We start from the raw sequence: 23,982 nt of genomic DNA, 5'->3' as shown, positions 1-23,982 counted from the left end.
GTGATCACATTCTGTAGATCAGTGTTTCTCCGGGGTGCCGCGAGCACTAGACAAAGTTTTCCCTGGATCGTTGAGTTGCTATGTGGTGGGTGGGCCGGCCGCCAGCACCGTAACAACCAGTGATGCCCTAGGGCAAGACATATGATGTAATTCATTGCTATGGTGTTAGCGGCCAGCCATGGCAACACATGATGCTGATCCAGGGAAGGCTGCCCCCAGCAATTCTGGAGAGGACAGAAAGCCCTCCTCTTCCCGACCTCTGCTTCAGTTCTGCAGGTAGAAGGTCGGGCTCTGATGTGAGGGAAGGACCTCTGACATCTCATGGAAGGAAGACTCTGTGATGATGGGGAGACCTGATGTGATGAGTGAACTCTGTCATGGCGATATTCTGATGTGACGGGAGGACCTCTGATGTGATGGGTGGGCACCTCTCATGTGACGGGGGGGGGGCCTCTGATGTGATGGAAGACCTCTGATGTGACGGGGGGATCTCTGATGTGACAGGGGGTCTGCGATGTGACGGGGGGACCTCTGATGTGACGGGGGGACCTCTGAAGTGACGGGGGGACCTCTGACGTGACGGGGGGACCTCTGACGTGACGGGGGGACCTGTGACGTGACGGGGGGACCTGTGACGTGACGGGGGGACCTGTGACGTGACGGGGGGACCTGTGACGTGACGGGGGGACCTCTGACGTGACGGGGGGACCTCTGACGTGACGGGGGGACCTCTGACGTGACGACGGAGGACCTTTGCTGTGATGCGGGGGGCTCTGGTGTAATGGGAGGACCTCTCATTTGACAGGGGAGCCTCTGATGTGACGGGGGGGTCTCTGATGTGACGGGAGGATCTCTGATGTGACGGGGGGTTTCTAAAGTGACGGGGGATCTTTGACGTGATGGGGGGGACGTTCTTCAGCCTTAGAGCATTTTTACAGCTAAAAAACTCCTCTAGAATCCCTATAGTTCTGGAATATGGAATGGAAGGAATAAATACTTTCTGAAGCAGTATCACGCTATTTGGCATCCTTTCTTTGGGCTCTTTGTGAGCCTAACCACCCACAGAGCTGTGTAAGGAGGACGGCAGAGGTACTGCTGACTGCAGATGACTCGGGGAACTCCAGACCAGGCTGTATATATCCTTAAAGGGACCTCCGGCTGACCACTGAGAGTTTAAATCTTTAATGCGTGATTTAATTGCGCATCTGGTGAGTGCGCAATTCTTCTGTTACCTGACACATCACCATACCGTTGGATGTAGAAAGTTGATCACCATACTCTGAGATCATAATATTGGATCTTCATTTATATCACTTTCTTTTGGACATTGATTTATCACTATTGTCACTTTATTTCGCACCATTAGGTAGAGTACTGTTCAGTGACAGTATATAGTGTCATCACCTTGTCACTTTATGGACTTACTAATGTCATGATTATATGGTCACTTCATATACACTAACAGTCACTTTGAATATTATTTGAAACAGTGATATGTTTATTAAGTGTTCTTGCATGGCGACCCCTTCCTGTTATCTCCCATATATATTCTTATTATAGCCAAATTTACCCCCCTAACTCCTCCCACAGTTTTTACACTACATAGACCGTAATATACGGAAACGTGCGGATTGTTCCCAATTGGTGTGCTATTACTTTGTGGAACGTTTCGCCGAATGGTTCACAAAATATCTGCGTTTTTGTGGTGAAATTGGTCCCATAGGAATGAATGGTGGAATGTTCAAAACTAGAGTGTGAGCTGAAAAATCAGGACATGATTTCTAAACTGCCATCACTCCCTCATTTTCAAGCCCACCCACACAAATCCTATATTCAAACGTTCAATTATCCCCGCTGCCACTAAAAATGTCCACAGCTAAGCCATAGTCCTGATAGTTTTCACAATATGACCATTTGTTTGCAACTCACGCCGCCCATTGACATTCATTGAAACTCCACTCTAGCCACCTCAAATTTTAAGGGCAATTTCTAAACTGCGACCACTTCAGTTGGAGACTACTGGTGGAGGCAAGAACACTTCACACAATTTCCCCAGAAATTGTAGCTTTTCTAGTTTTTATTCTGTTCTGCTGGTTCATGTTTCTTGCCTTTGCACTTTTTGATTCATTTCACTTTATTTGATTTCTGACATTCTTTTTTTAGCGCTGCACCTATTATTTATATTATTGCTTTGGAAGGTTTTTTGGCACCTTTTGGTGTCACAGCACCTAGCCCATAGCGCTCACTTTCCTATTTGTGTTTCCAAAAAACTCCTCTAGAATCCCACCAGTTCTGGGGTTTTTTCCAGCCAGAACGTCCCTGCCAGAAAACGTTGATTCCAGTCTGTGTGTGTGTGGACACCTAGGATAACATGCTGGGGGGTTTACTGGCTGTAGAAAAAAAAAAAACATCAAAAGCCAAAAACAGCCGCTGTAAAAACGTCCCGTGTGCAGGAGGACTTACAATAAGGGCAGGTGCCCATAGGGGTCAGCACAGCGGGTAAATGGTTAGGACTTCCGCCTGGCAGTACTCGGGTCGTCGGTTCGAATCCCAACCACGGCACCACCTGCCTGGAGTTTGTATGTTCTCCCTGTGCCTGCGTGGGTTTCTCCGGGTACTCCGGTTTCCTCCCACACTCCAAAGACATGCTGGTAGGTGAATTGGCTCCTGTCTAAATTGGCCCTAGTATGTGTATGTATGAATGTGAGTTAGGGACCTTAGACTGTACGCTCCTTGAGGGTTAGGGACCTTAGACTGTACGCTCCTTGAGGGTTAGGGACCTTAGATTGTACGCCCCTTGAGGGTTAGGGACCTTAGATTGTACGCCCCTTGAGGGTTAGGGACCTTAGATTGTACGCCCCTTGAGGGTTAGGGACCTTAGATTGTACGCCCCTTGAGGGTTAGGGACCTTAGATTGTACGCCCCTTGAGGGTCGGGGACCTTAGATTGTACGCCCCTTGAGGGTCAGGGACCTTAGATTGTACACCCCTTGAGGGTTAAGGACCTTAGATTGTACGCCCTTTGAGGGTTAGGGACCTTAGATTGTACGCCCCTTGAGGGTTAGGGACCTTAGATTGTACGCCCCTTGAGGGTCAGGGACCTTAGATTGTACGCCCCTTGAGGGTCAGGGACCTTAGATTGTACGCCCCTTGAGGGTCAGGGACCTTAGATTGTACGCCCCTTGAGGGTCAGGGACCTTAGATTGTACGCCCCTTGAGGGTCAGGGACCTTAGATTGTACGCCCCTTGAGGGTCAGGGACCTTAGATTGTACGCCCCTTGAGGGTCAGGGACCTTAGATTGTACGCCCCTTGAGGGTCAGGGACCTCAGATTGTACGCCCCTTGAGGGTCAGGGACCTCAGATTGTACGCCCCTTGAGGGTCAGGGACCTTAGATTGTACCCCCCTTGAGGGTTAGGGACCTTAGATTGTACCCCCCTTGAGGGTTAGGGACCTTAGACTGTACGCCCCTTGAGGGTTAGGGACTGATGTGAATGTACAATATATATGTAAAGAGCGGCGTAAATTGATGGCGTTATATAAGTACCTGAAAATAGTAAACCATTGGGGGTTCTGATTTTCTGCTCTGATCTATTCCCGTGTAATATTTTCTGGCCCTTTGGCAGGGCGTGTGGGTAAATAAGGCGGACAGAGGCCTCCTCTATGTGGGCGACTCTCTATATAAAGCAATGCACCCCCCCTCGTCTCGTCATTGTAGCTCTGACTCCTTTGTGAAGCCCCAGCATGGAAAGCAATGCGGGTCGGGGATATGGAGCGCACTAAAAAGCTTTAGACAAAGGCTCATAGCTGCAGGCTACATTACTCCATCTCCGGCAACTGACCTAAAATCCCCCACTGAACCAACCGGACGGGGAGCTCCTGGCTGTACCATTGTCCAGGGCAGGGGGGGGGGGATCTTCACCTTGTCATACAGATCGTCATATGGAATAGTCTGGGGGGGTCAGAATAGAGGTGGCACACTTACTACTTAATTGCATGCCCATGAAACAGCCCAAAAAAAACTATGGTACTCAAAATTTACGTAAGCAACATTTTCAAAACCTTCTCAAGTCATTCGATTAGTGTTGGCAGCAAATGCTGGCCCAAGGCTTATTGCTCTCACTGGCACGCATGGCGATTCCTAAATTGTACGGGAGCAAACATTTTTGCATACCAAATATGCATGTAGATGGACGCAGGGGGGCTTTTAAACATTTTGTAGGGTGGTTATTCTTTTTTAAACTTTTTTTTTTTCTATTTAAAGCGAAGTTCCATCTGAAAAAAATAAATAAATAAAAGTCAGCAGCTACAAAAACGTTTTATTCAGTAGTTGATGAAATAATAAAACATTTTAATATAAATTAAATAAAACTGGCTTCGTTATTCAACAGTCAATAAAATAATAAAATATTGTTAATATCATCTAAATAAATAATCTACCTTTTTTATTTAGTGGTTTATGAAAACAAAATATATTTATATATATGCATGTTTGTGTAGATGGGCGCAGGGGGGCTTTTAAACATTTTGTAGGGTGGTTATTCTTTTTTAAACTTTTTTTTTTTCTATTTAAAGCGAAGTTCCATCTGAAAAAAAAAAATAAATAAAAGTCAACAGCTACAAAAACGTTTTATTCAGTAGTTGATGAAATAATAAAACATTTTAATATAAATAAAACTGGCTTCGTTATTCAATAGTTGATAAAATAATGTTAATATCATCTAAATAAATAATCTACTTTTTTTATTTAGTGGTTTATGAAAACAAAATACTTTTTTAATAGTAATTAAATAAAATTGTCTCTTTTATTCAGTAGTTGATGAAATTAAAACATATATATTTTTATTATATGTATATATAAACATTCTGCTCTCAGGTGCAACAATAAGCTCCACGAACCGGCCCTCCTATTCCTTCTGTACTGAAAATGTATTGTTGCTGTATTGTCTCCCGTTATATTGTACAGCGCTGCGCAAACTGTTGGCGCTATATACATCCTGTATAATAATAAGTAGTAGCAGCTAGCGCCAAGAGTGATGATACAAACTCTAAAAAATAAATGTAAATAAAAGTGAAGTGTTGCACTTTTATTTACATATATTTTTATTATAATCTAAATTAAAATTAAAAATGTAAAACATATATTTGTATTATAATATAAATAATCTAGTTGATGGAAAAAAAAAAGATTTTTAATATAAAATAAAATATACTTTTTTTTTTAATCGGTAGGGCTGGACATACAGGGGTTTATTGATTAAATCTGGAGGGTGCCAAATCAGGCTCACTTCTGCATAGAAACCAATCGGCTTCTTCAGCTTGTTCAATTAACTTCTTGCCGACCGCGCATAGCCGAATGACGGCTTCACCGCGGCCGGCCAGTTCTGAGTGGACGTCATATGACGTCCTCCCAGAACGCGCTCTCCTGCGCGCCCCAGGGGGCGCGCACCCGGCGATCTCCGTGATCGCTGTGTCCTACGGACACAGCTGATCACGTGCTGTGGTGAAAGGCCGATACCACCGGCCTTTTACCACGTGATCAGCGGTGTCCAATGACACGCTGATCACAGGGAAAGGCAAGTGCCGGTTCTCGGCTGCACTTTCCTCACGCTGTCAGATCGTGAGGAAAGTACTGCCGAGAACCGGCAGTTGTCAGAGCGGGGATCGGCACCGATCATCAGGGCACTGATGATCAGTGCCCTGATGATCGGTGCCCAGCAGTGACACCCGCAAGTTCCGCCCAGCAGTGCGCCCACTAGCCCCGCCCACCCGTTCCCAGCAGTGCCCCCACCTGTGCCCAGCAGTGCCCCCACCTGTGCCCAGCAGTGCCCCCACCTGTGCCACTCTGCAGTGCCACCTACCTGTGCCCAGAAGTGCCACCTACATGTGCCCAGCAGTGCCACCCACCTGTGCCCACCCACCAGTGCCACCCACCTGTGCCCACCCACCAGTGCTGCCCACCAGTGCCACCCACCAGTGCAGCCCAGCAGTGCTGCCAGTCAGTGCCACCAGTCAGTGCCCAGGGGTTGTGCCAGTCAGTGCCGCCAGTCAGTGCCCAGAAGTGATGCCAGTCAGTGCCGCCAGTCAGTGCCCAGAAGTGATGCCAGTCAGTACCGTCTATCAGTACCCATCATCAGTGTCACGTATCAGTGCCGCCTATCAGTGCTGCATATCAGTGCCGCCTATCCGTGACCCCTAATTAGTGCTGTCTATCAGTGCCGCCTATCCGTGCCACCTCATTAGTACTGCCTATCAGTGCCCTTTAGTGCTGCCTATCAGTGCCCATCAGTGCCGCCTATCAGTGCCCATCAGTGCCGCCTCATCAACGCAAATCAGTGAAGGAGAAAAAATACCTGTTTGAAAAATTTTATAAAAGAAACAAATAAACTTTTTTTTTTTTTCAAATTTTTTGCACTTTTTTTAATTTATAGCGCAAAAAGTAAAGCGCCCAGTGGCGATTAAATACCACCAAAAGAAAGCTCTATTTGTGAGAAAAAAATGATCAAAATTTCATATGGGTACAATGTTGCATGACCACGCAATTGTCAATCAAAGTGCGGCAGCGCTGAAAGCTGAAAATTGGCCTGGTAAGGAAGGGGGTATAAGTGCCCGGTAGGCAAGTGGTTAAGCTTTGACAGTAAAACCTGGAAGCTGATTGATTTCTATGCAGAGTTGAACCAGATTTTGTACCAGTTTTGGTAAATAAACCCCACAGTAATGAACCCTTTGTGCCAAAACCCAGTTGCTGAAATTAAAATATTGCTGGGATCCTTAAAGCGGAGTTCCAGCTGAAAAAAAAAAATAAATATAAGAATAAAACCTGTAGCCTCTGACTTTTAAAATACAGCCACTTACCCGTCCCTCGGTCCCGTGGTGTCCTCACCATCGCTGGTTTCGCCGGCCATCTTCTCTCCAAGGCGCCGGCATCTTCAGTGTGGGCACCCGGCTGTGACAGCTTGCGGCTTCATAGCTGGGTGCCCACTGCGCATGCGTGAGAAGCGCTGCACTTTGTGAATGGCCCCGTAGTCTTCTAGGACCTGTCATGTGTCCCAGAAGAATATGAGGAGGCAGAGGGGGGGGGAGGACAACTTTCGCTAGGAGATCGCAGCGGAAGTGGGAGCGGGTACCTGTCTAATTCGGGAACCCACTCCCCAAAGGCTTAAAGCAGAATTTCCCCTTTTGGGTGGAGCTCCGCTTTAACGTAATTGCTATCACACGGGGGGGGGGTGGGGTGATAAGCCCTCCGAGTGACAGTATAGTGCAGGTGGCAAGTTCTCTTTAAGGAGGCATCATGTAAAGATCAGCGTTTTTCTTCTAGAAAATTACTTCAAACCTGATATATTTTTTAGCAGAGGCCCTAGACTAGAGAATAAAATGGCGATAGTTGCACATTTTTCATGTCAAACGGTATTTGCACAGCGATTTGGCAAACACAATTTTATATATATACCGTATATACTCGAGTATAATCCGAGTTTTTCAGCACATTTTTTGTGCTGAAAAACGGCCCCCTCGGCTTATACTCGAGTCAACGTCTGCGGGATGACATGCCGTCCCTGTCATCTGGACACACCCCCGGGATCAATCCTCGCCGGTGATTGGCCGCCGGAACTGTAGCTCAGGAGAGGCACACAGGCACCCAATCACCGGCGAGGAGGTGGAGCTTGGAGAGGAGGAGCCGAGCGGCACCGCGAAGATCGAGTGAGTGAAGAGGAGGAGAGCGGCCGGAGAAGGAAGACATCTGACCGGTAAGTGTGTACCATGGGAGAGGGAGGGAGCGAGCGAGCCCAGGCTGGAGCAGGGGTCAGCAAGGTAAGTATCATTGGTGTCAGTGGGAGGAATAGTGCCCAATCATTGGTGTCACTAATACCAACGATGGGGCACTATTCATCCCCCCACTGACACCAACGATGGGGCACTATTCCTCCCCCCACTGACACCAACGATGGGGCACTATTCCTCCCCCCACTGACACCAACGATGGGGCACTATTCCTCCCCCCACTGACACCAACGATGGGGCACTACTATTCCTCCCCCCACTGACACCAACGATGGGGCACTACTATTCCTCCCCCCACTGACACCAACGATGGGGCACTACTATTCCTCCCCCCACTGACACCAACGATGGGGCACTATTCCTCCCCCCACTGACACCCCACAAATATTCATGTGATTTTATTGGTCTCTATCTTTATTTTTTACATTGACTAGTAGGTGCCTCATTTCCCACCCTCGGCTTATACTCGAGTCAATAGTTTTTCCCAGTTTTTTGTGGTAAAATTAGGTACCTCGGCTTATATTCGGGTCGGCTTATACTCGAGTATATACGGTATATATATATATATATTAAAAAAACTAAAAATTTGGTTGTATATTGTATTTTGTTCTTCTTTAATTAAAAAAAAAAATATATATATATATGTATACACACACATACACATACATACACACACACATATATATATATATATATATATATATATATATATATATATATATATATATTTATTTTAATTTTATTTTTTTATTATTTATTTATTTATTTTTTAATTAAATAAATACAAAATACAATAACCCAATTTTTTGTAAAATCTGAAAGGTTGTTACGTTCAGTAAATAAATACCCAACATGTCATACTTTAAAATTGCGCACGCTCGGGGAATGGCACCATACTGCAGTACTTAAAAATGTTTACAGGCTGCCTGTCTAAAGTTACAGAGGAGGTCTGGTGCTAGAATTATTGCTCTTGCTATGACGTTCACAGCAATATCTCACATGTGTGGTAAGGACACTGTTTACATATGTGAGCATGACCTACGTAAGCATTCACCACTGCGTGTGAGCACGGGGGGGGGGGGATGGGGGGGGCTTTTAAATGTTTTTGGTTTTTCTATTTTTACTTTTTTCTATTTTTACACTATTTTTTTTATTTTTTTTTTACTGTTTTTGCTATTGCAAGAAATATACACATCCCTTGCGATAACAAATCATGGCAGATCCTCTTTCTGAAGAGATCTCCTCTACAATGGAAAGCATTAGATTTAATAAAAAAAAAAAAAAAAACCCTATTGAAGATAGATTTAAAAAAAAAAAAAAAGGCCTTGTTTACAGTCTGTCGGAACCAGAAGTGATGTCATGACGTCGCTTTGTTCCTCCTAGACCATAGAGTTTAGCTGATGCCGTCTTTCCTCAGCTAATCTCTGTGGCCAGCCTCCGCAGCCGTCGGATCGGTTTCCAGGCTCACTGATCATCCCGGTAAGCCCGAGAACCACTGGAAATTGATGGGAAAAAAAGGGAAAAGTGGAACTGTTTAGGAGTGAAGTTCTGCTTTAACATCCACACGCCGCACATGTGCATTGCTGGGCAGCCATTGTGCTGAGAGCATGTTTTAATCTGGAGGAAAAGAAATGTAATCTCCAAACGCGGAAAGGTTTCTTCACAGTAAGAGCTGTGAGAATGTGGAATAGACTCCCTCCGGAGTTGGTTGTGGCCAGCTCAGTGGATTGCTGTAGGAAAGTCCTGGATTCTTTCTTGGATACACAGAATATAACTGGATATAACATTTATAGGGAAAGTTGATCCAGGGAATATCCGATTGCCTCTCGGGGGATCAGGAAGGAATTTTTTTCCCTGCAGGAGAAAATTGGATCATGCTTTGCTTGGTTTTTGCCTTCCTCTGCATCAGCTGTGGGTGGAGGATTATAATTTTTTTTTTTTTTTTTAATGGTTGAACTGGATGGACTTTTGTCTTTTTTCAGCCAGACTAACTATGTAACTAAAACCGAGTTATCACAGACAACTCTCGTTGCGGGCTAGAAATGGGTAGCCAGCAGGAATTGACCCCCAGTCGTGACCACTTCATGGTACTCGATCGCCAGTCCTCCACCCCACCCCCATTCTGAACTATTGAAAGGAACGCTGGAGGGGGCAGGAAGGGGTTAATCAGGGATAATGCTGTGTTTTACAATAAGAACTGTCCTTATTTAAATGATGTTGACAGATAATAGCAGATTCCATAGCATAACTGCTGTTACTGTAGAGATCCCCTACCTATATGGATGTTAATCTTACCTTTTTCTCCATGCACAGCAGGGTATCTGCCTCTCCGTCCATTATCACTCATGACCTTTATTCCAATGACTGTACAAATAGAGGTCTGATGATCTCTTGCAATATCAGCCCGTCCATTGGGAGTTGGTAGATATGTACCTGTGCTGGGGGGAGGTGGGACATTGACGGTGGGGGAGGTGGGACATTGACGGTGGGGGAGGTGGGACATTGACGGTGGGGGAGGTGGGACATTGACGGTGGGGGAGGTGGGACATTGACGGTGGGGGAGGTGGGACATTGACGGTGGGGGAGGTGGGACATTGACGTGGGGGAGGTGGGACATTGACGGTGGGGGAGGTGGGACATTGACGGTGGGGGAGGTGGGACATTGACGGTGGGGGTGGTGGGACATTGACGGTGGGGGAGGTGAGACATTGACGGTGGGGGAGGTGAGACATTGACGGTGGGGGAGGTGAGACATTGACGGTGGGGGAGGTGAGACATTGACGGTGGGGGAGGTGAGACATTGACGGTGGGGGAGGTGGGACATTGACGGTGGGGGTGGTGGGACATTGACGGTGGGGGAGGTGGGACATTGACGGTGGGGGTGGTGGGACATTGACGGTGGGGGAGGTGGGACATTGACGGTGGGGGAGGTGGGACATTGACGGTGGGGGAGGTGGGACATTGACGGTGGGGGAAGCTGCCACCTCTCCAGAGTAAATGGATTATTCCTGAAGAATGAGCTCAATAAGCAGTTCAGTAAACCTGTCTGGATGATCCGTTCTTCTCCATCTTATTATACGCATCAATTCTAATATTCTGGGATGTCTTATGACTCTGTCCCCGGAGGATGTCAGCGCCCTCCAGGCCTCGGGGACAAAGAGCTCCGCCAACAATCCTCTTCCCTCTCTCCGGGACAGTGATGGATCTTTTTGCGTTGGACGGGTTATTGGCTTCTGCAAACTGCATTGCTTTTTTCCCTAATAATAACCAAAGACTTTACTTTTTTGTTCAGAATTAATTTCCAGCGTGACCTTCATCATTTCTGCATTTGTTTTTTAATTATTTAAATGTTTTATTAATTTTTCACATCATCATTTTAAATATATAAAGCCAATAAAACAGACAAATTACATTCCACCTATCATAACATTCCCTGCAAATTTCCTTAATCTTGGTGACCTTTTACCCCACCCCTTTCCTATCCCCCTCCCCCCACTACCCTTTAAATATGCCTTTTTTTTTTTTCTAATTACCCATCACATTTCTATCAAATGAATTAGGAAATGTGTGCAGAATAATAGAAAATGGAGTGTATTGCGTGGACGGTCCTTGAAAGATTCTCCATAAACCCTGTAAATCAAAAATGATTGTAAAAGGGAAAAAATATTTTTTTTTAACCACTTCCGGTCCGGACACTTTCCCCCCCTTCCGGTCCGGACACTTTCCCCCCCTTCCGGTCCGGACACTTTCCCCCCCTTCCGGTCCGGACACTTTCCCCCCCTTCCGGTCCGGACACTTTCCCCCCCTTCCGGTCCGGACACTTTCCCCCCCTTCCGGTCCGGACACTTTCCCCCCCTTCCGGTCCGGACACTTTCCCCCCCTTCCGGTCCGGACACTTTCCCCCCCTTCCGGTCCGGACACTTTCCCCCCCTTCCGGTCCGGACACTTTCCCCCCCTTCCGGTCCGGACACTTTCCCCCCCTTCCGGTCCGGACACTTTCCCCCCCTTCCGGTCCGGACACTTTCCCCCCCTTCCGGTCCGGACACTTTCCCCCCCTTCCGGTCCGGACACTTTCCCCCCCCTTCCGGTCCGGACACTTTCCCCCCCCTTCCGGTCCGGACACTTTCCCCCCCCTTCCGGTCCGGACACTTTCCCCCCCCTTCCGGTCCGGACACTTTCCCCCCCCTTCCGGTCCGGACACTTTCCCCCCCCTTCCAGTCCGGACACTTTCCCCCCCCTTCCAGTCCGGACACTTTCCCCCCCCTTCCAGTCCGGACACTTTCCCCCCCCCTTCCAGTCCGGACACTTTCCCCCCCCCTTCCAGTCCGGACACTTTCCCCCCCCTTCCAGTCCGGACACTTTCCCCCCCCTTCCAGTCCGGACACTTTCCCCCCCTTCCAGTCCAGACACTTTCCCCCCCTTCCAGTCCGGACACTTTCCCCCCCTTCCAGTCCAGTCACTTTCCCCCCCTTCCAGTCCGGACACTTCCCCCACCCCCCCACCCCCCACCCCCCTTCCAGTCCGGACACTTTCACCCCCTTCCTGTCCAGGCCAATTTTCAGCTTTCAGCGCTGTCACACTTTGGATGACAATTGCGCGGTCATGCAACACTGCACCCATATGAAATTTTTAGCATTTTTTTTAGATAGATAACATTTTATTTTAGTGGTATTTATTCACAGCTGGGATTTTTATATTTTTTTTGCTATATAAATGAAAAAGTCCAAAATGTTTGAAAAAAAGTGTTTTTCTTATAAAATTTTGCAAATAAATAATCTTTCTTGATAAATCTTAGCCAAAATGTATTCCGTTATCTTTTTAGTAAAAAATAATAACCCGAACTAGTTTATAACCAAAAATTATAATTTTTAAAAAACATTTTTTTACATTTTTTTATTATTTATGGGGTTTTTTTTGTTTTTTAACATACTGTTACCCTAGCAGTACAGGGTCTCCATGGTGACACTGTACTACTTGTGGGGGCTGATAAAGATTTTTTTTTTTACACTGATTGCTTTTACACCCATAAAGGCTGTAAAAGCAATCATTTCTCCTGCTCTCTGGCTGCATTCTTGCAGTCATTGAGAAATACTGTGAGAGCTGTGATTGGTCACAGCTTGTCACATGGTACAAGGCTGTTATGAATAGCCCTGTACCATGTGATCTCTGTGATCATTCACAGATTTCACACGTAGTAAGCAATGATGTCAGAAGTGACATCTTGCTTACACCTATTCATGTGATCACTGATTGACCAATCAGTGATCACATGATCGGGACCTCACACAGAGGTCCCATACAGCAATCAGTGTTCCACTGTGTCCTTCGGACACAGCGGGCACCGGATCGCGGTGCCACGCGCACCCAGGGAGCGTGCACAATTCAAAATGGCGGGCGCCGTTTATGAGCGGCAACCCGCCCCTGCACTGCCACCATCCGGTCGTTTATATACAGCGGCCGGACGGGAAGTGGTTAAATAACAAACATGTTATACTTACCTGTGCTGTGTAATGGTTTTGAACCGAGCAGCCCCGATCCTCCTCTTCTCTGGTTCCTTGCCGCTCCTGGCTCCTCCCCCCGGCTGAACGGTGGCTTCTTTCTCTCTGGCTGTGATTGACAGCAGTAGGAGCCAATGTCTTTTGCTGCTACCTCTCAGCCAATGAGGAGAGAGAGAGCAGCGATGTAACTCTTCGGCACAGTGCTGGATCGACATCTCAGGTAAGTATGGGGGAAGAGGGTTTTTTTTTTTAACTTTAAGCCTTTTGCTGCCAGAGCCAAATGTCATACAGACCTGACAGCGGGGGGGGGATGGGGGTTATACACAATCCAGTGGCTGCAGCCACTGGTGGCTCCGCAGCCGCCGATTTTTGATAAAGGTGAACCATCACTTTTAGGTTTGATCAGGCTTAGGCATAGCTGATGCAACGCATCGAAAAAAATGATGTCGTCTTCTTCCATATGCCTGCAATACAGAAGCATTGTGGTTACATTGTGCAATGGGACCAAGTTATAGAGTTGAGTGCCGGCCCCTCGAGTCACTAGAGACTCGAACCCCAGTGGGATCCATTTTAAAATGACAGCTGATAGGGAAGTGGTAAATATTTTAGATGACCCCCTTTTGAAAACCACAGTACCGATATAGCATAACAATTGATTCTTCTGCCAGCTTGTACAGAGGTCTCTTTTCCATAGATTACACCAGTCCCTGTGTTGTAGGACACTATTTGGTCCAACTCATATGTGGACCCCATCCAGCTCATGGAGTTCAGGCACCTTTAGTGAAGGGTATGGTTGGTTCTACTGCATAGAAAGACATATTGGACAATTGAACTCTTCCATCCTTGTGGTAATAGTTTGGTGTTTCAGCATGACTGTGTACAATGCCAGCTCCATAAAGAAATGGTTTGACCAGTTTGTGCAGGACAATAGAGTTCCTCCACACCAGATACCTGACCTCAGCCTTACTGTTCACCTTTGGGATGAATTAGAAGGTTGATGGTAAGCTAGGTCTTCTCATCCAGCATCAGCAACTAACCTCACAAATGTTCTTTTGCCTGAAATACTCCACAATTTTGATGGAAGCCTTCCCAAAAGAGTGGAGCCAGCTCCATAAAGACATGGTTTGACCAATTTGGTTTGGAGGAACTCGAGTGTCCTGCATAGAGCCCTGACCTCAACCCTACTGAACACCTTTGGGATGAATTAGAAGGTTGATGGTAAGCCAGGTCTTCTCATCCAGCATCAGCAACTAACCTCACAAATGTTCTTTTGCCTGAAATACTCCACAATTTTGGTGGAAGCCTTCCCAAAAGAGTGGAGCCAGCTCCATAAAGACATGGTTTGACCAGTTTGTGCAGGACAATCGAGTTCCTCCACACCAGATACCTGACCTCAGCCTTACTGTTCACCTTTGGGATGAATTAGAAGGTTGATGGTAAGCTAGGTCTTCTCATCCAGCATCAGCAACTAACCTCACAAATGTTCTTTTGCCTGAAATACTCCACAATTTTGATGGAAGCCTTCCCAAAAGAGTGGAGCCAGCTCCATAAAGACATGGTTTGACCAATTTGGTTTGGAGGAACTCGAGTGTCCTGCATAGAGCCCTGACCTCAACCCTACTGAACACCTTTGGGATGAATTAGAAGGTTGATGGTAAGCCAGGTCTTCTCATCCAGCATCAGCAACTAACCTCACAAATGTTCTTTTGCCTGAAATACTCCACAATTTTGGTGGAAGCCTTCCCAAAAGAGTGGAGCCAGCTCCATAAAGACATGGTTTGACCAGTTTGTGCAGGACAATCGACTTCCCCCACACCAGATACCTGACCTCAGCCTTACTGATCACCTTTGGGATAAATTAGAAGGTTGATGGTAAGCCAGATCTTCTCATCCAGCATCAGCAACTAACCTTACAAATGTTCTTTTGCTTGATATACTCCACAATTTTGGTGGAAGCCTTCCCAAAAGAGTGGAGCCAGCTCCATAAAGACATCGTTTGACCAGTTTGGGGTGGAGGAACTCCAGTGTCCTGCATAGAGCCCTGACCTCAACCCGATAGAACACCTTTGGGATGAATTGGATCTGATGGAGAGCCAGGTATTCTCATCCAGTATAAACATCTTACCTCACAAATGGGCACAAATTCCAACAGCGACCGTCCAAAATCTTGTGGAGGCTATTATAGCCGCAAAGAGGGGGGGGGATTCAATATTAACCACTTAACCTCCGGAATGTTTTACCCCTTCATGACCAGAGCATTTGTTTGCTATTCAGGCACTGCACTACTTTAACTGGAAATTGCGAGGTCATGCAGCACTGTACCCAAATGAAATTTATATCATTTTTTGTTTGACACAAATAGAGATTTCTTTTGGTGGTATTCGATCAGCACTAGGTTTTTTTGTATTATATAAACTAAACAAAAGACAAAGTTTTTGGAAAAACAGTATTTTCTACTTTCTGTTATAAAATATCCAATAAAAAAAAAATATCAATATCAAATGTTTCCATAAATTTAGGTCAAAATGTATTTTGCTACATGTCTTTGGTATAAAAAAGAAAATCCCATTATGTGTATATTAATTGGTTTGTGTGCAAGTTATAGTGTCTACAAACTATATATACTGGAATTTACACAGCTATGATACTATACTGGTAATGGCAGTGATCAGTGCCAAATAGTAGGACTGTTGTAGTGTGGCGGACAATCCGGCGCTGGGAGGTACACTGACATCAATACTGTACACTGTATTAATGCCACTGGCTGGGGAAGGGGTTAATATCGGGGGACAATCAAGTGGTTAACTGTGTTCCTAACAAGTATAATGGGTGCTGCTTTTACTAACAGATCTGGTTGTTTTTTCTCCTTTTCAGGGAGAAAAAACAGCCAGATCACTGATCTGTATACATAGCCCTCTGTGTTTGTAAACACAAACACGGTGATTGGCTACAGCTGATCAGCAGGTATCGTCCATAAGTCATTGGCCTGGGCCTGCTTACAAAATCCCACTGTAGCTAGGTGGCAGCGTGGGTTAGCATGTGCACGCCCCTAACCTGGCTCATGTTACATGTATGTGATCCAGCCTGCCCGTGCCCCCCGTACTGTAGGCAGGAAGGAACTGGTTAAGGGTTGGATTTTAAATGAAATGCACAAAAAGCTCATATTGGTGTGTGGGTTATATTTCCGCAAATGTTGCACATGGGCAATGTGCTCAGAATAGCCTCAAACTTAACCTGCGTGCATTTTGTTTTCCTCTTTTGCAGAGTCTCATCCTCCACCATCTGGGCCGGTACAGCCTGGCGGAGAAGATCCTGAGAGATGCCGTCCAGGTGAATTCCACGGCCCATGAAGTGTGGAACAGCCTTGGCGAGGTGCTCCAGGCTCAAGGGAATGACGATGCCGCAACTGAATGCTTCCTGACCGCCCTGGAACTGGAGGCCAGCAGCCCGATTGTCCCCTTCACCATAATCCCCCGCGTTCTGTGAGCTGAGATCAGACCCGGTGTCATGTTCAGAGCAACGGCAACACCACCAATCAAACCTCATCCTTACGGTTGTATTTCACCAATCACAGGTGGCCCTGGATGATGGCACATTTCTTTGTATTATCTGTCTGAAGTAGGTGAGAGGCTGGCCAGTGGTTTCAGTGTTTTTGCTGAATGTACACCAATTGCAGGCAGAATTGGGTTGGGGCTGTGCTTGAGGTCCTTCATTACTGTTAAGGAAAGGTTCAGCTGGTCACAGTATGAATCTGTGAGGTCACAGAAAACCATCCACAGAAATACAAGCCTGTACTTCATGGGGCCTCCATCCCGGCAGCATACAAGCCTGTACTTCATGGGGCCTCCATCCCGGCAACATACAAGCCTGTACTTCATGGGGCCTCCATCCCGGCAACATACAAGCCTGTACTTCATGGGGCCTCCATCCCGGCAGCATACAAGCCTGTACTTCATGGGGCCTCCATCCCAGCAACATACAAGCCTGTACTTCATGGGGCCTCCATCCCGGCAACATACAAGCCTGTACTTCATGGGGCCTCCATCCGGCAACATACAAGCCTGTACTTCATGGGGCCTCCATCCCGGCAACATACAAGCCTGTACTTCATGGGGCCTCCATCCCGGCAACATACAAGCTGTACTTCATGGGTCTCCATCCAGGCAACATACAAGCCTGTACTTCATGGGGCCTCCATCCCTGCAACATACAAGCCTGTACTTCATGGGGCCTCCATCCCTGCAACATACAAGCCTGTACTTCATGGGGCCTCCATCCCGGCAACATACAAGCCTGTACTTCATGGGGCCTCCATCCCGGCAACATACAAGCCTGTACTTCATGGGGCCTCCATCCCAGCAACATACAAGCCTGTACTTCATGGGGCCTCCATCCCAGCAACATACAAGCCTGTACTTCATGGGGCCTCCATCCCGGCAACATACAAGCCTGTACTTCATGGGGCCTCCATCCCGGCAACATACAAGCCTGTACTTCATGGGGCCTCCATCCCGGCAACATACAAGCCTGTACTTCATGGGGCCTCCATCCCAGCAACAGGGACCAATCTGAATTCATGGCTGCTTGATACGTTGCAAAACTTAACCAGTTTAGAATCTTTCCCTGCACTTACCTGGGCATTCCTTTCGTTGTTGTCCTTCAGGCATCTGAATCTAAGGCGAGGGCAGCACATACATGTGGATACAGGCTTTAAATGGTTGGAAACCCTTACCATTATCCAGCAAAGTGAATGGTCTCGTCAAATGAATCCTCCAACATGAGTTGTACCTGTTTATCTGCAGTTATCTCTTTACATCTGTTTAAAATCCATAATTTATACAGCTTGTCTGAGCTGTCAGAAAAAAGGGACAAAAAGCTGAAATTACACACGGCAGAGGAGTCTGAGAGCTGATTGGAGGGAAGAGAGCCCCCCTCCCTTCCACACAGCTCACAGACAATCTGGTAGAGGTCCCTTCCCTGTCACCATTTTTCTCTTGGTGTCAGGAAAACTTGTCAGAAATTCTGGATTGAGGCATGTACACACTATAGAGGGGATATGCTTTGTTCATATTTCATGTCTGAGGGTTTACAACCATTTTAACTTGCTTAGGAGCATCATGTGTCCATTGAGGGACTCAGGAAGTTTTTAGCCTTCAGGTTCCACTGCTTCCTACAGGAGGATTGGATGCTGGCAAACTAATATCTGTAGGCCAGCCCAGGATAACTTTTTTTTTTTTTCTTTCAACTGGCTTAGACATGTTTTCTTCACCTCTGCTGCAGTAAAAAGTAACCTCAAAGTTTGCTAGCAACTTTTATTTCAAATGTTTTCTTCCATCAAGACTCTTCTCTGCATTGCTGTGGGGGATTTCCTGTCCATGTGGCAGTTTTCTGATGTGGTTGTCCTCAGCCTTGCTTCAGGAGTTCTGCATCTGGACCCTGCTGGACTAGACATTTTGTGGATAGCCTGGAAGTGACCTTGGAGGATTAGGTTCCATGTTGGAATGCTTTCCAGTACTGGTAAAAGTTGAGCATTTCCAGGTCAAAAGCTGCAGGCATTTCCTCATCTCTGAAGACTCTGAGTAGGCCGTTCCAGTCGAGCACCTGGAGCTGTCATTTTCTTCAGCTTTAAGGTGCTATTCTTTCCTTTTTTTACTTTTTTTTGATCTGGAAGTGGTTAAGGCTGTACTGAGTGCTGGCATCATTCTCTGGGTCGAATGTCACACACTTTCTCTCCTGCCGTATGGTGTCAAAGAGGCATCTCCCTATTGCTGCTCCTGGTACAAGGAGCTACATGGAACTTGGATCCGGTCCTGCTGCCTACCTATAGTGACTTTGGTTGTCTCTGGTCATCTGACCTTCACTTGCTACCGCTGTCCAGATTTGATGAGTACTTAAAGCCTTGAGCCTATACTTTGCCTTACTGCACCGCAGCTGAAAAATGTCCAGATCTGGACACAGGGAAGGGGGTACTGCAAAAGCAGTCCTGCTGTACTATCTACTAACTTCAGAATGGCTACGAATGGTGCCAGTACAGCCTGGAGTCATGCTGTTAGAACGTCTTCCATCTTCAAAATTCTCTTTAGCCCAGCTGGATGTTTTTGGGTTCTGCCCTTTTGACTGAGGTCCTTACCATGGTGATGCAAGACTTTATGACCTAAATTACCCATATATTTGCCACCATCGATCTCGGAGGCCACAAGCAGGCTTCAGCATCCTCTCTCCAGCAGATTCTGTATCTAACTTGCCCATGCAGCTTCTGAGCCATTGGCCATTGAGTTGCTCAAGTCCTTGACAAAGCAGGTTACCCTTGAGGATTCACAGTCAACTTGCTGTTACTCCCACCTTAAAGGAGACCGTGATGGCTCTTAGTGATGAAGTGTGCATCATTCTGACAGTAGAGGATCAGCCTGTTGCATCTGCCAGTACTGTTTCTAGTCTTGCACTTGTTTGCGCCTGCTTTTCGTCAGCACCCTGATAACTTGTTTGCTCCCTCCAAGAGTTTCCTGACGTATCCATTTTTTTTTTGGATAGCGCCTTGTTAAGGCAAGTCATAGCAGACTCAACTGATAACTGGGAAGATCATCCGGAACACCAGTCCCAAGTGCCGATTTGCCATCCTTGCTTCTCTGTCACTGGCATCTATTTCGAAGCCTTAGTTCTAAGGGACATCAGCATCAAAGGAATCACAGATGCACTACGAATCCTTTCAGCAAGGCCTGTCATATGAAGGAAAGAGATACTTCCTTTGGTGTGGATTCCCAAGGCTGCCAGCCCAGGAACTTCTCCCTGAGATGAATCCTCTCCATCCTGCAGCTGGATTTGGCCTAGCATTTGGCTTTCAGCAAGATTGAGTGTATTCTGTTTGAGTAGGACTTTTGCCCCTCCCGCCATCTATTCCCCATTGGCTCTATTGGATGTAAATCTGATTCTCTCTGTGCCTCTGAATCCCCAGTTTGAACCTAATAGAGACATTCCTGGATCTAGTCACACCACCAAAGTGGTTTTCCTTGTAGCCTTCACCTTTTGTGAAGCTAGTGTCTTGTAAAAGTGGCTTTATATTTCTGGTCTTGCAAGTTGATGTTGGTCTCCCTTTCACCTCAACCAGAACATTGCTTCCCTGTCCCTCTGGTTCATCAACAGGAAGATTTCCTTCTTTTTTTGGATGTGGTTCAAGCTTTGAGATTCCCTTTTTTTTGCCATCCTGGATAGACCCTGAAATGCTGCACCAGCTTCTTGTTCTACCATCTCTAGGTGGCTCAGACAGACCCTGTATTCTCAAATGTTGGGTTCCACCCTTCCCTGTCAAGGCACATTTCAGCCTCATCTGATGCCAGCTCCAGGCAACTCTCCAGTTTTCAGTTGGGCCTGTTAGTAATTGGTGTGTTGCTCACCCCTCAGTTGAAGTTATTTTGGACTTTACGAAGGATAAAGACTTCCTTTGTCAGGCAATGGACAAGAAAAAGGATTTTGCACTCTTAAAATCCTTTTCTTGCAGTCCATGGGGGTGAACACAGGGCCCCTCGGGGTGTATGGTCATGCTCTTTGTGCTGCTTTGCTACAAAACTGATGCATGCTGGTGGTAGGAGGGATTATCCTGGGCTTCCCTACACTTTGTTGGTGTCCTCTCCTCCAGGAGGTAGAGTAACTACTTTTCTACTCACCGTAAAATCCTAAAGCAGAATTCTAGGCAAAACTTTTTTTTTTCTCCCCATTTTGGATAGGGCAAGGGAGGGTTATAACCCCTGCAAGGGGTTATTTTTTTATCCCTTTGGGGAGATTTACCTTCAGTTCCTGTTCCAACACCAAAACAAAGTGAGAGAAAAAAAAAAACATAAATTAGGGAATCTCTTGGGGAACCTCAAGTCACCAGGAATAGTGTCCCCATTGGAAGATCTCCCATGTATTCCTTTCCTGGGGACAATCCAAATTTTGTATTTTCTTTTACTTTCACTCTTAATGATAAACAGGACAAATAGAGAGGGGGAATCTCCCCTAAGGAGGGCACAAACAGCAATAAAAACTGACAGGGGTTCTAATTTATCTCAACTCGATCCAAAACTTAAAAAAGGTTTGCTTTTAGTTCTACTTTAATTTTCAATCAGCCGCAAACAATGTTGTAGAAACATTAAAAGCACTCTTCATCTCCTATCTGGGGGGGCTTAACGCGTCCCATTGGGGGTGCTGACTGTCCCTTTAAACAAGGCGCTAGCAGACGACACGACTTTTTGAAGCTGGTTGAAAGCCTGCTTGTTTTAAAGCGACACTAAAGCTTTGGGGTTTTTTTTAAATAAAATAACAAACATGTCATACTAATCTGCTCTGCAGAGGTTTTGCACACCGCTTCCCCAATCCTCTACTTTTTGGGTCCCCTCTGGCGTTTCTGGCTCCTCCCCCCCAAGCAGTGCCCCCAGAGAAAGCATCTTTCCTTGAGGGGCACCGTTACATGCTTGTTCCTGAGTCGCTGCTCTATGCGTCCATAAGACACACAGAGCCCTGCCCTCTCTCTCCTCATTGGCTCACTGGCTGTGATTGGCAGGAGACAATGGGCTCCCACTGCCGTCTCAGCCAATGAGGAGGGAGAGTCCCCAAACAGCCTGGGTTGGAGGGGGCTCAGGTAAGCATTACGGCAGACATTGCTCTCTTTTAACCTGCACAAGGTTTTTAATGGCCCTTAAGCTGCTTTCACACCGATCCATTTTCTTTCTGATATGTATTCAAAAAGTGGAAGAAAGAAAACCGTGTGACCATGTGATCCTATGGAAGCGATCTATTCCAGATCCTCTGCATTTATTAAAATCCTACTTGCTGCATTTTTGGAGTGATTGAAAAAAAACAAATGCACATCCCCATTAAAATCTATGGACAACAGCAAAAAAAAAAAAAATGCACCTGCGTTGCATTTTTAATGCAGTTTGAGGCACATGCCCAGTGTACAACGCACTGCAAAACAGCTAAAAATGCATATGTGTGTGAGAGCACACCTACGCAGGCCATAGACGGTTGGTTTATCGGCCCAATGAATAAATTGACAGATATTCGCACCGTTAGTGGGACAATGTCGTCGGCTGATTTTCTCGTTTCTTTTATCAGTCATGCTGGAAAATTTGTGCAAAACGGACAATTTTTGTAAGCATTGGTGGCAACAGAATGACCGGTTTTTCGGTTTTTGGCCGATAAACAAATCGGCTATGGCCTGCATTACTGTGTTTAAATAAAAAAAAAAAAAAAAAAAAGGCTCCAAAAATGTTTCCCTTTAACACCCCTGATCATAGTACAGCGCTCCCCCCCCCCCCCCCCACCGCAGACAATGCATTTCACCCGGCCTCATCTATATCTCAGTCACTGTAAACCAGACACAAGTCAAGAGAGAGAAATATAAATATATATTTTGAAACTGTATGCCTGTTACATGATTTTGAGAAATATACTGTTTAATTTAATTTTTTTTTATGTGAATTCAGAGATTATTTATGGAAAACCGTATGTAAAGCCAGATGTTACCGTCGGACATTCCTCATGTGGTACATGAATTCTGTGAACTTTACATATGTCAATAAAGTGATTTTTAAGAGAGTTTTTGGTGTTGGGATTGAAAGAACCCGGATCACTTCAAGGGGGTAGAGAACCTGGGTCACCTCAAGGGGTAGAGAACCCAGATCACCTCAAGGGGGTAGAGAACCCGGATCACCTCAAGGGGGTAGAGAACTCCGGATCACCTCAAGGGGGTAGAGAACCCGGATCACCTCAAGGGGTAGAGAACCCGGATCACCTCAAGGGGTAGAGAACCCGGATCACCTCAAGGGGTAGAGAACCCGGATCACCTCAAGGGGTAGAGAACCCGGATCACCTCAAGGGGTAGAGAACCCGGATCACCTCAAGGGGTAGAGAACCCGGATCACCTCAAGGGGTAGAGAACCCGGATCACCTCAAGGGGGTAGAGAACCCGGATCACCTCAAGGGGTAGAGAACCCGGATCACCTCAAGGGGGTAGAGAACCCAGATCACTTCAAGGGGGTAGAGAACCCGGGTCACCTCAAGGGGGTAGAGAACCCGGGTCACCTCAAGGGGGTAGAGAACCCGGATCACCTCAAGGGGGTAGAGAACCCGGATCACCTCAAGGGGGTAGAGAACCCGGGTCACCTCAAGGGGTAGAGAACCCGGGTCACCTCAAGGGGGTAGAGAACCCGGATCACTTCAAGGGGGTAGAGAACCCGGATCACTTCAAGGGGGTAGAGAACCCGGATCACCTCAAGGGGGTAGAGAACCCGGGTCACCTCAAGGGGGTAGAGAACCCGAATCACCTCAAGGGGGTAGAGAACCCGAATCACCTCAAGGGGGTAGAGAACCCGGGTCACCTCAAGGGGTAGAGAACCTGGGTCACCTCAAGGGGGTAGAGAACCCGGGTCACCTCAAGGGGTAGAGAACCTGGGTCACCTCAAGGGGTAGAGAACCCGGATCACCTCAAGGGGTAGAGAACCCGGATCACCTCAAGGGGGTAGAGAACCCGGATCATTTAAGGGGGTAGAGAACCCGGGTCACCTCAAGGGGCTAGAGAACCCGAGTCACCTCAAGGGGGTAGAGAACCCGGGTCACCTCAAGGGGGTAGAGAACCCGGGTCACCTCAAGGGGGTAGAGAACCCGGGTCACCTCAAGGGGGTAGGAAATGTTTTTTTCTTCACTTGTATAGTAAGGCCTACCTGTACA

General features: G+C 46.8%; 1 protein-coding gene across 1 annotated transcript in view; it reads left to right on the top strand.

Annotated features, from left to right (window-relative positions):
* The window catches only part of LOC149430689 (tetratricopeptide repeat protein 7B-like), a 49,960-nt gene extending 27,109 nt beyond the window's left edge, over nucleotides 1-22,851 (top strand). Inside the window, exon 3 of the mRNA XM_089666097.1 lies at nucleotides 16,543-22,851. Coding sequence (XP_089522223.1) covers nucleotides 16,543-16,764 — 222 coding nt within the window. The 3' untranslated portion in view covers nucleotides 16,765-22,851. The remainder of the gene's footprint in view (nucleotides 1-16,542) is intronic.
* The last annotated feature ends 1,131 nt before the right edge of the window (nucleotides 22,852-23,982 follow it).

Source organism: Staurois parvus, unplaced genomic scaffold, assembly GCF_062004578.1.
Source record: "Staurois parvus isolate SC_StPar_1 unplaced genomic scaffold, SC_StPar_1.0 ptg002523l, whole genome shotgun sequence".
NCBI classification, from domain to species: Eukaryota; Metazoa; Chordata; class Amphibia; order Anura; family Ranidae; genus Staurois; species Staurois parvus.
Note: the sequence above shows the minus strand (reverse complement) of the source record. Positions and strands in the feature narration are given on the sequence as shown.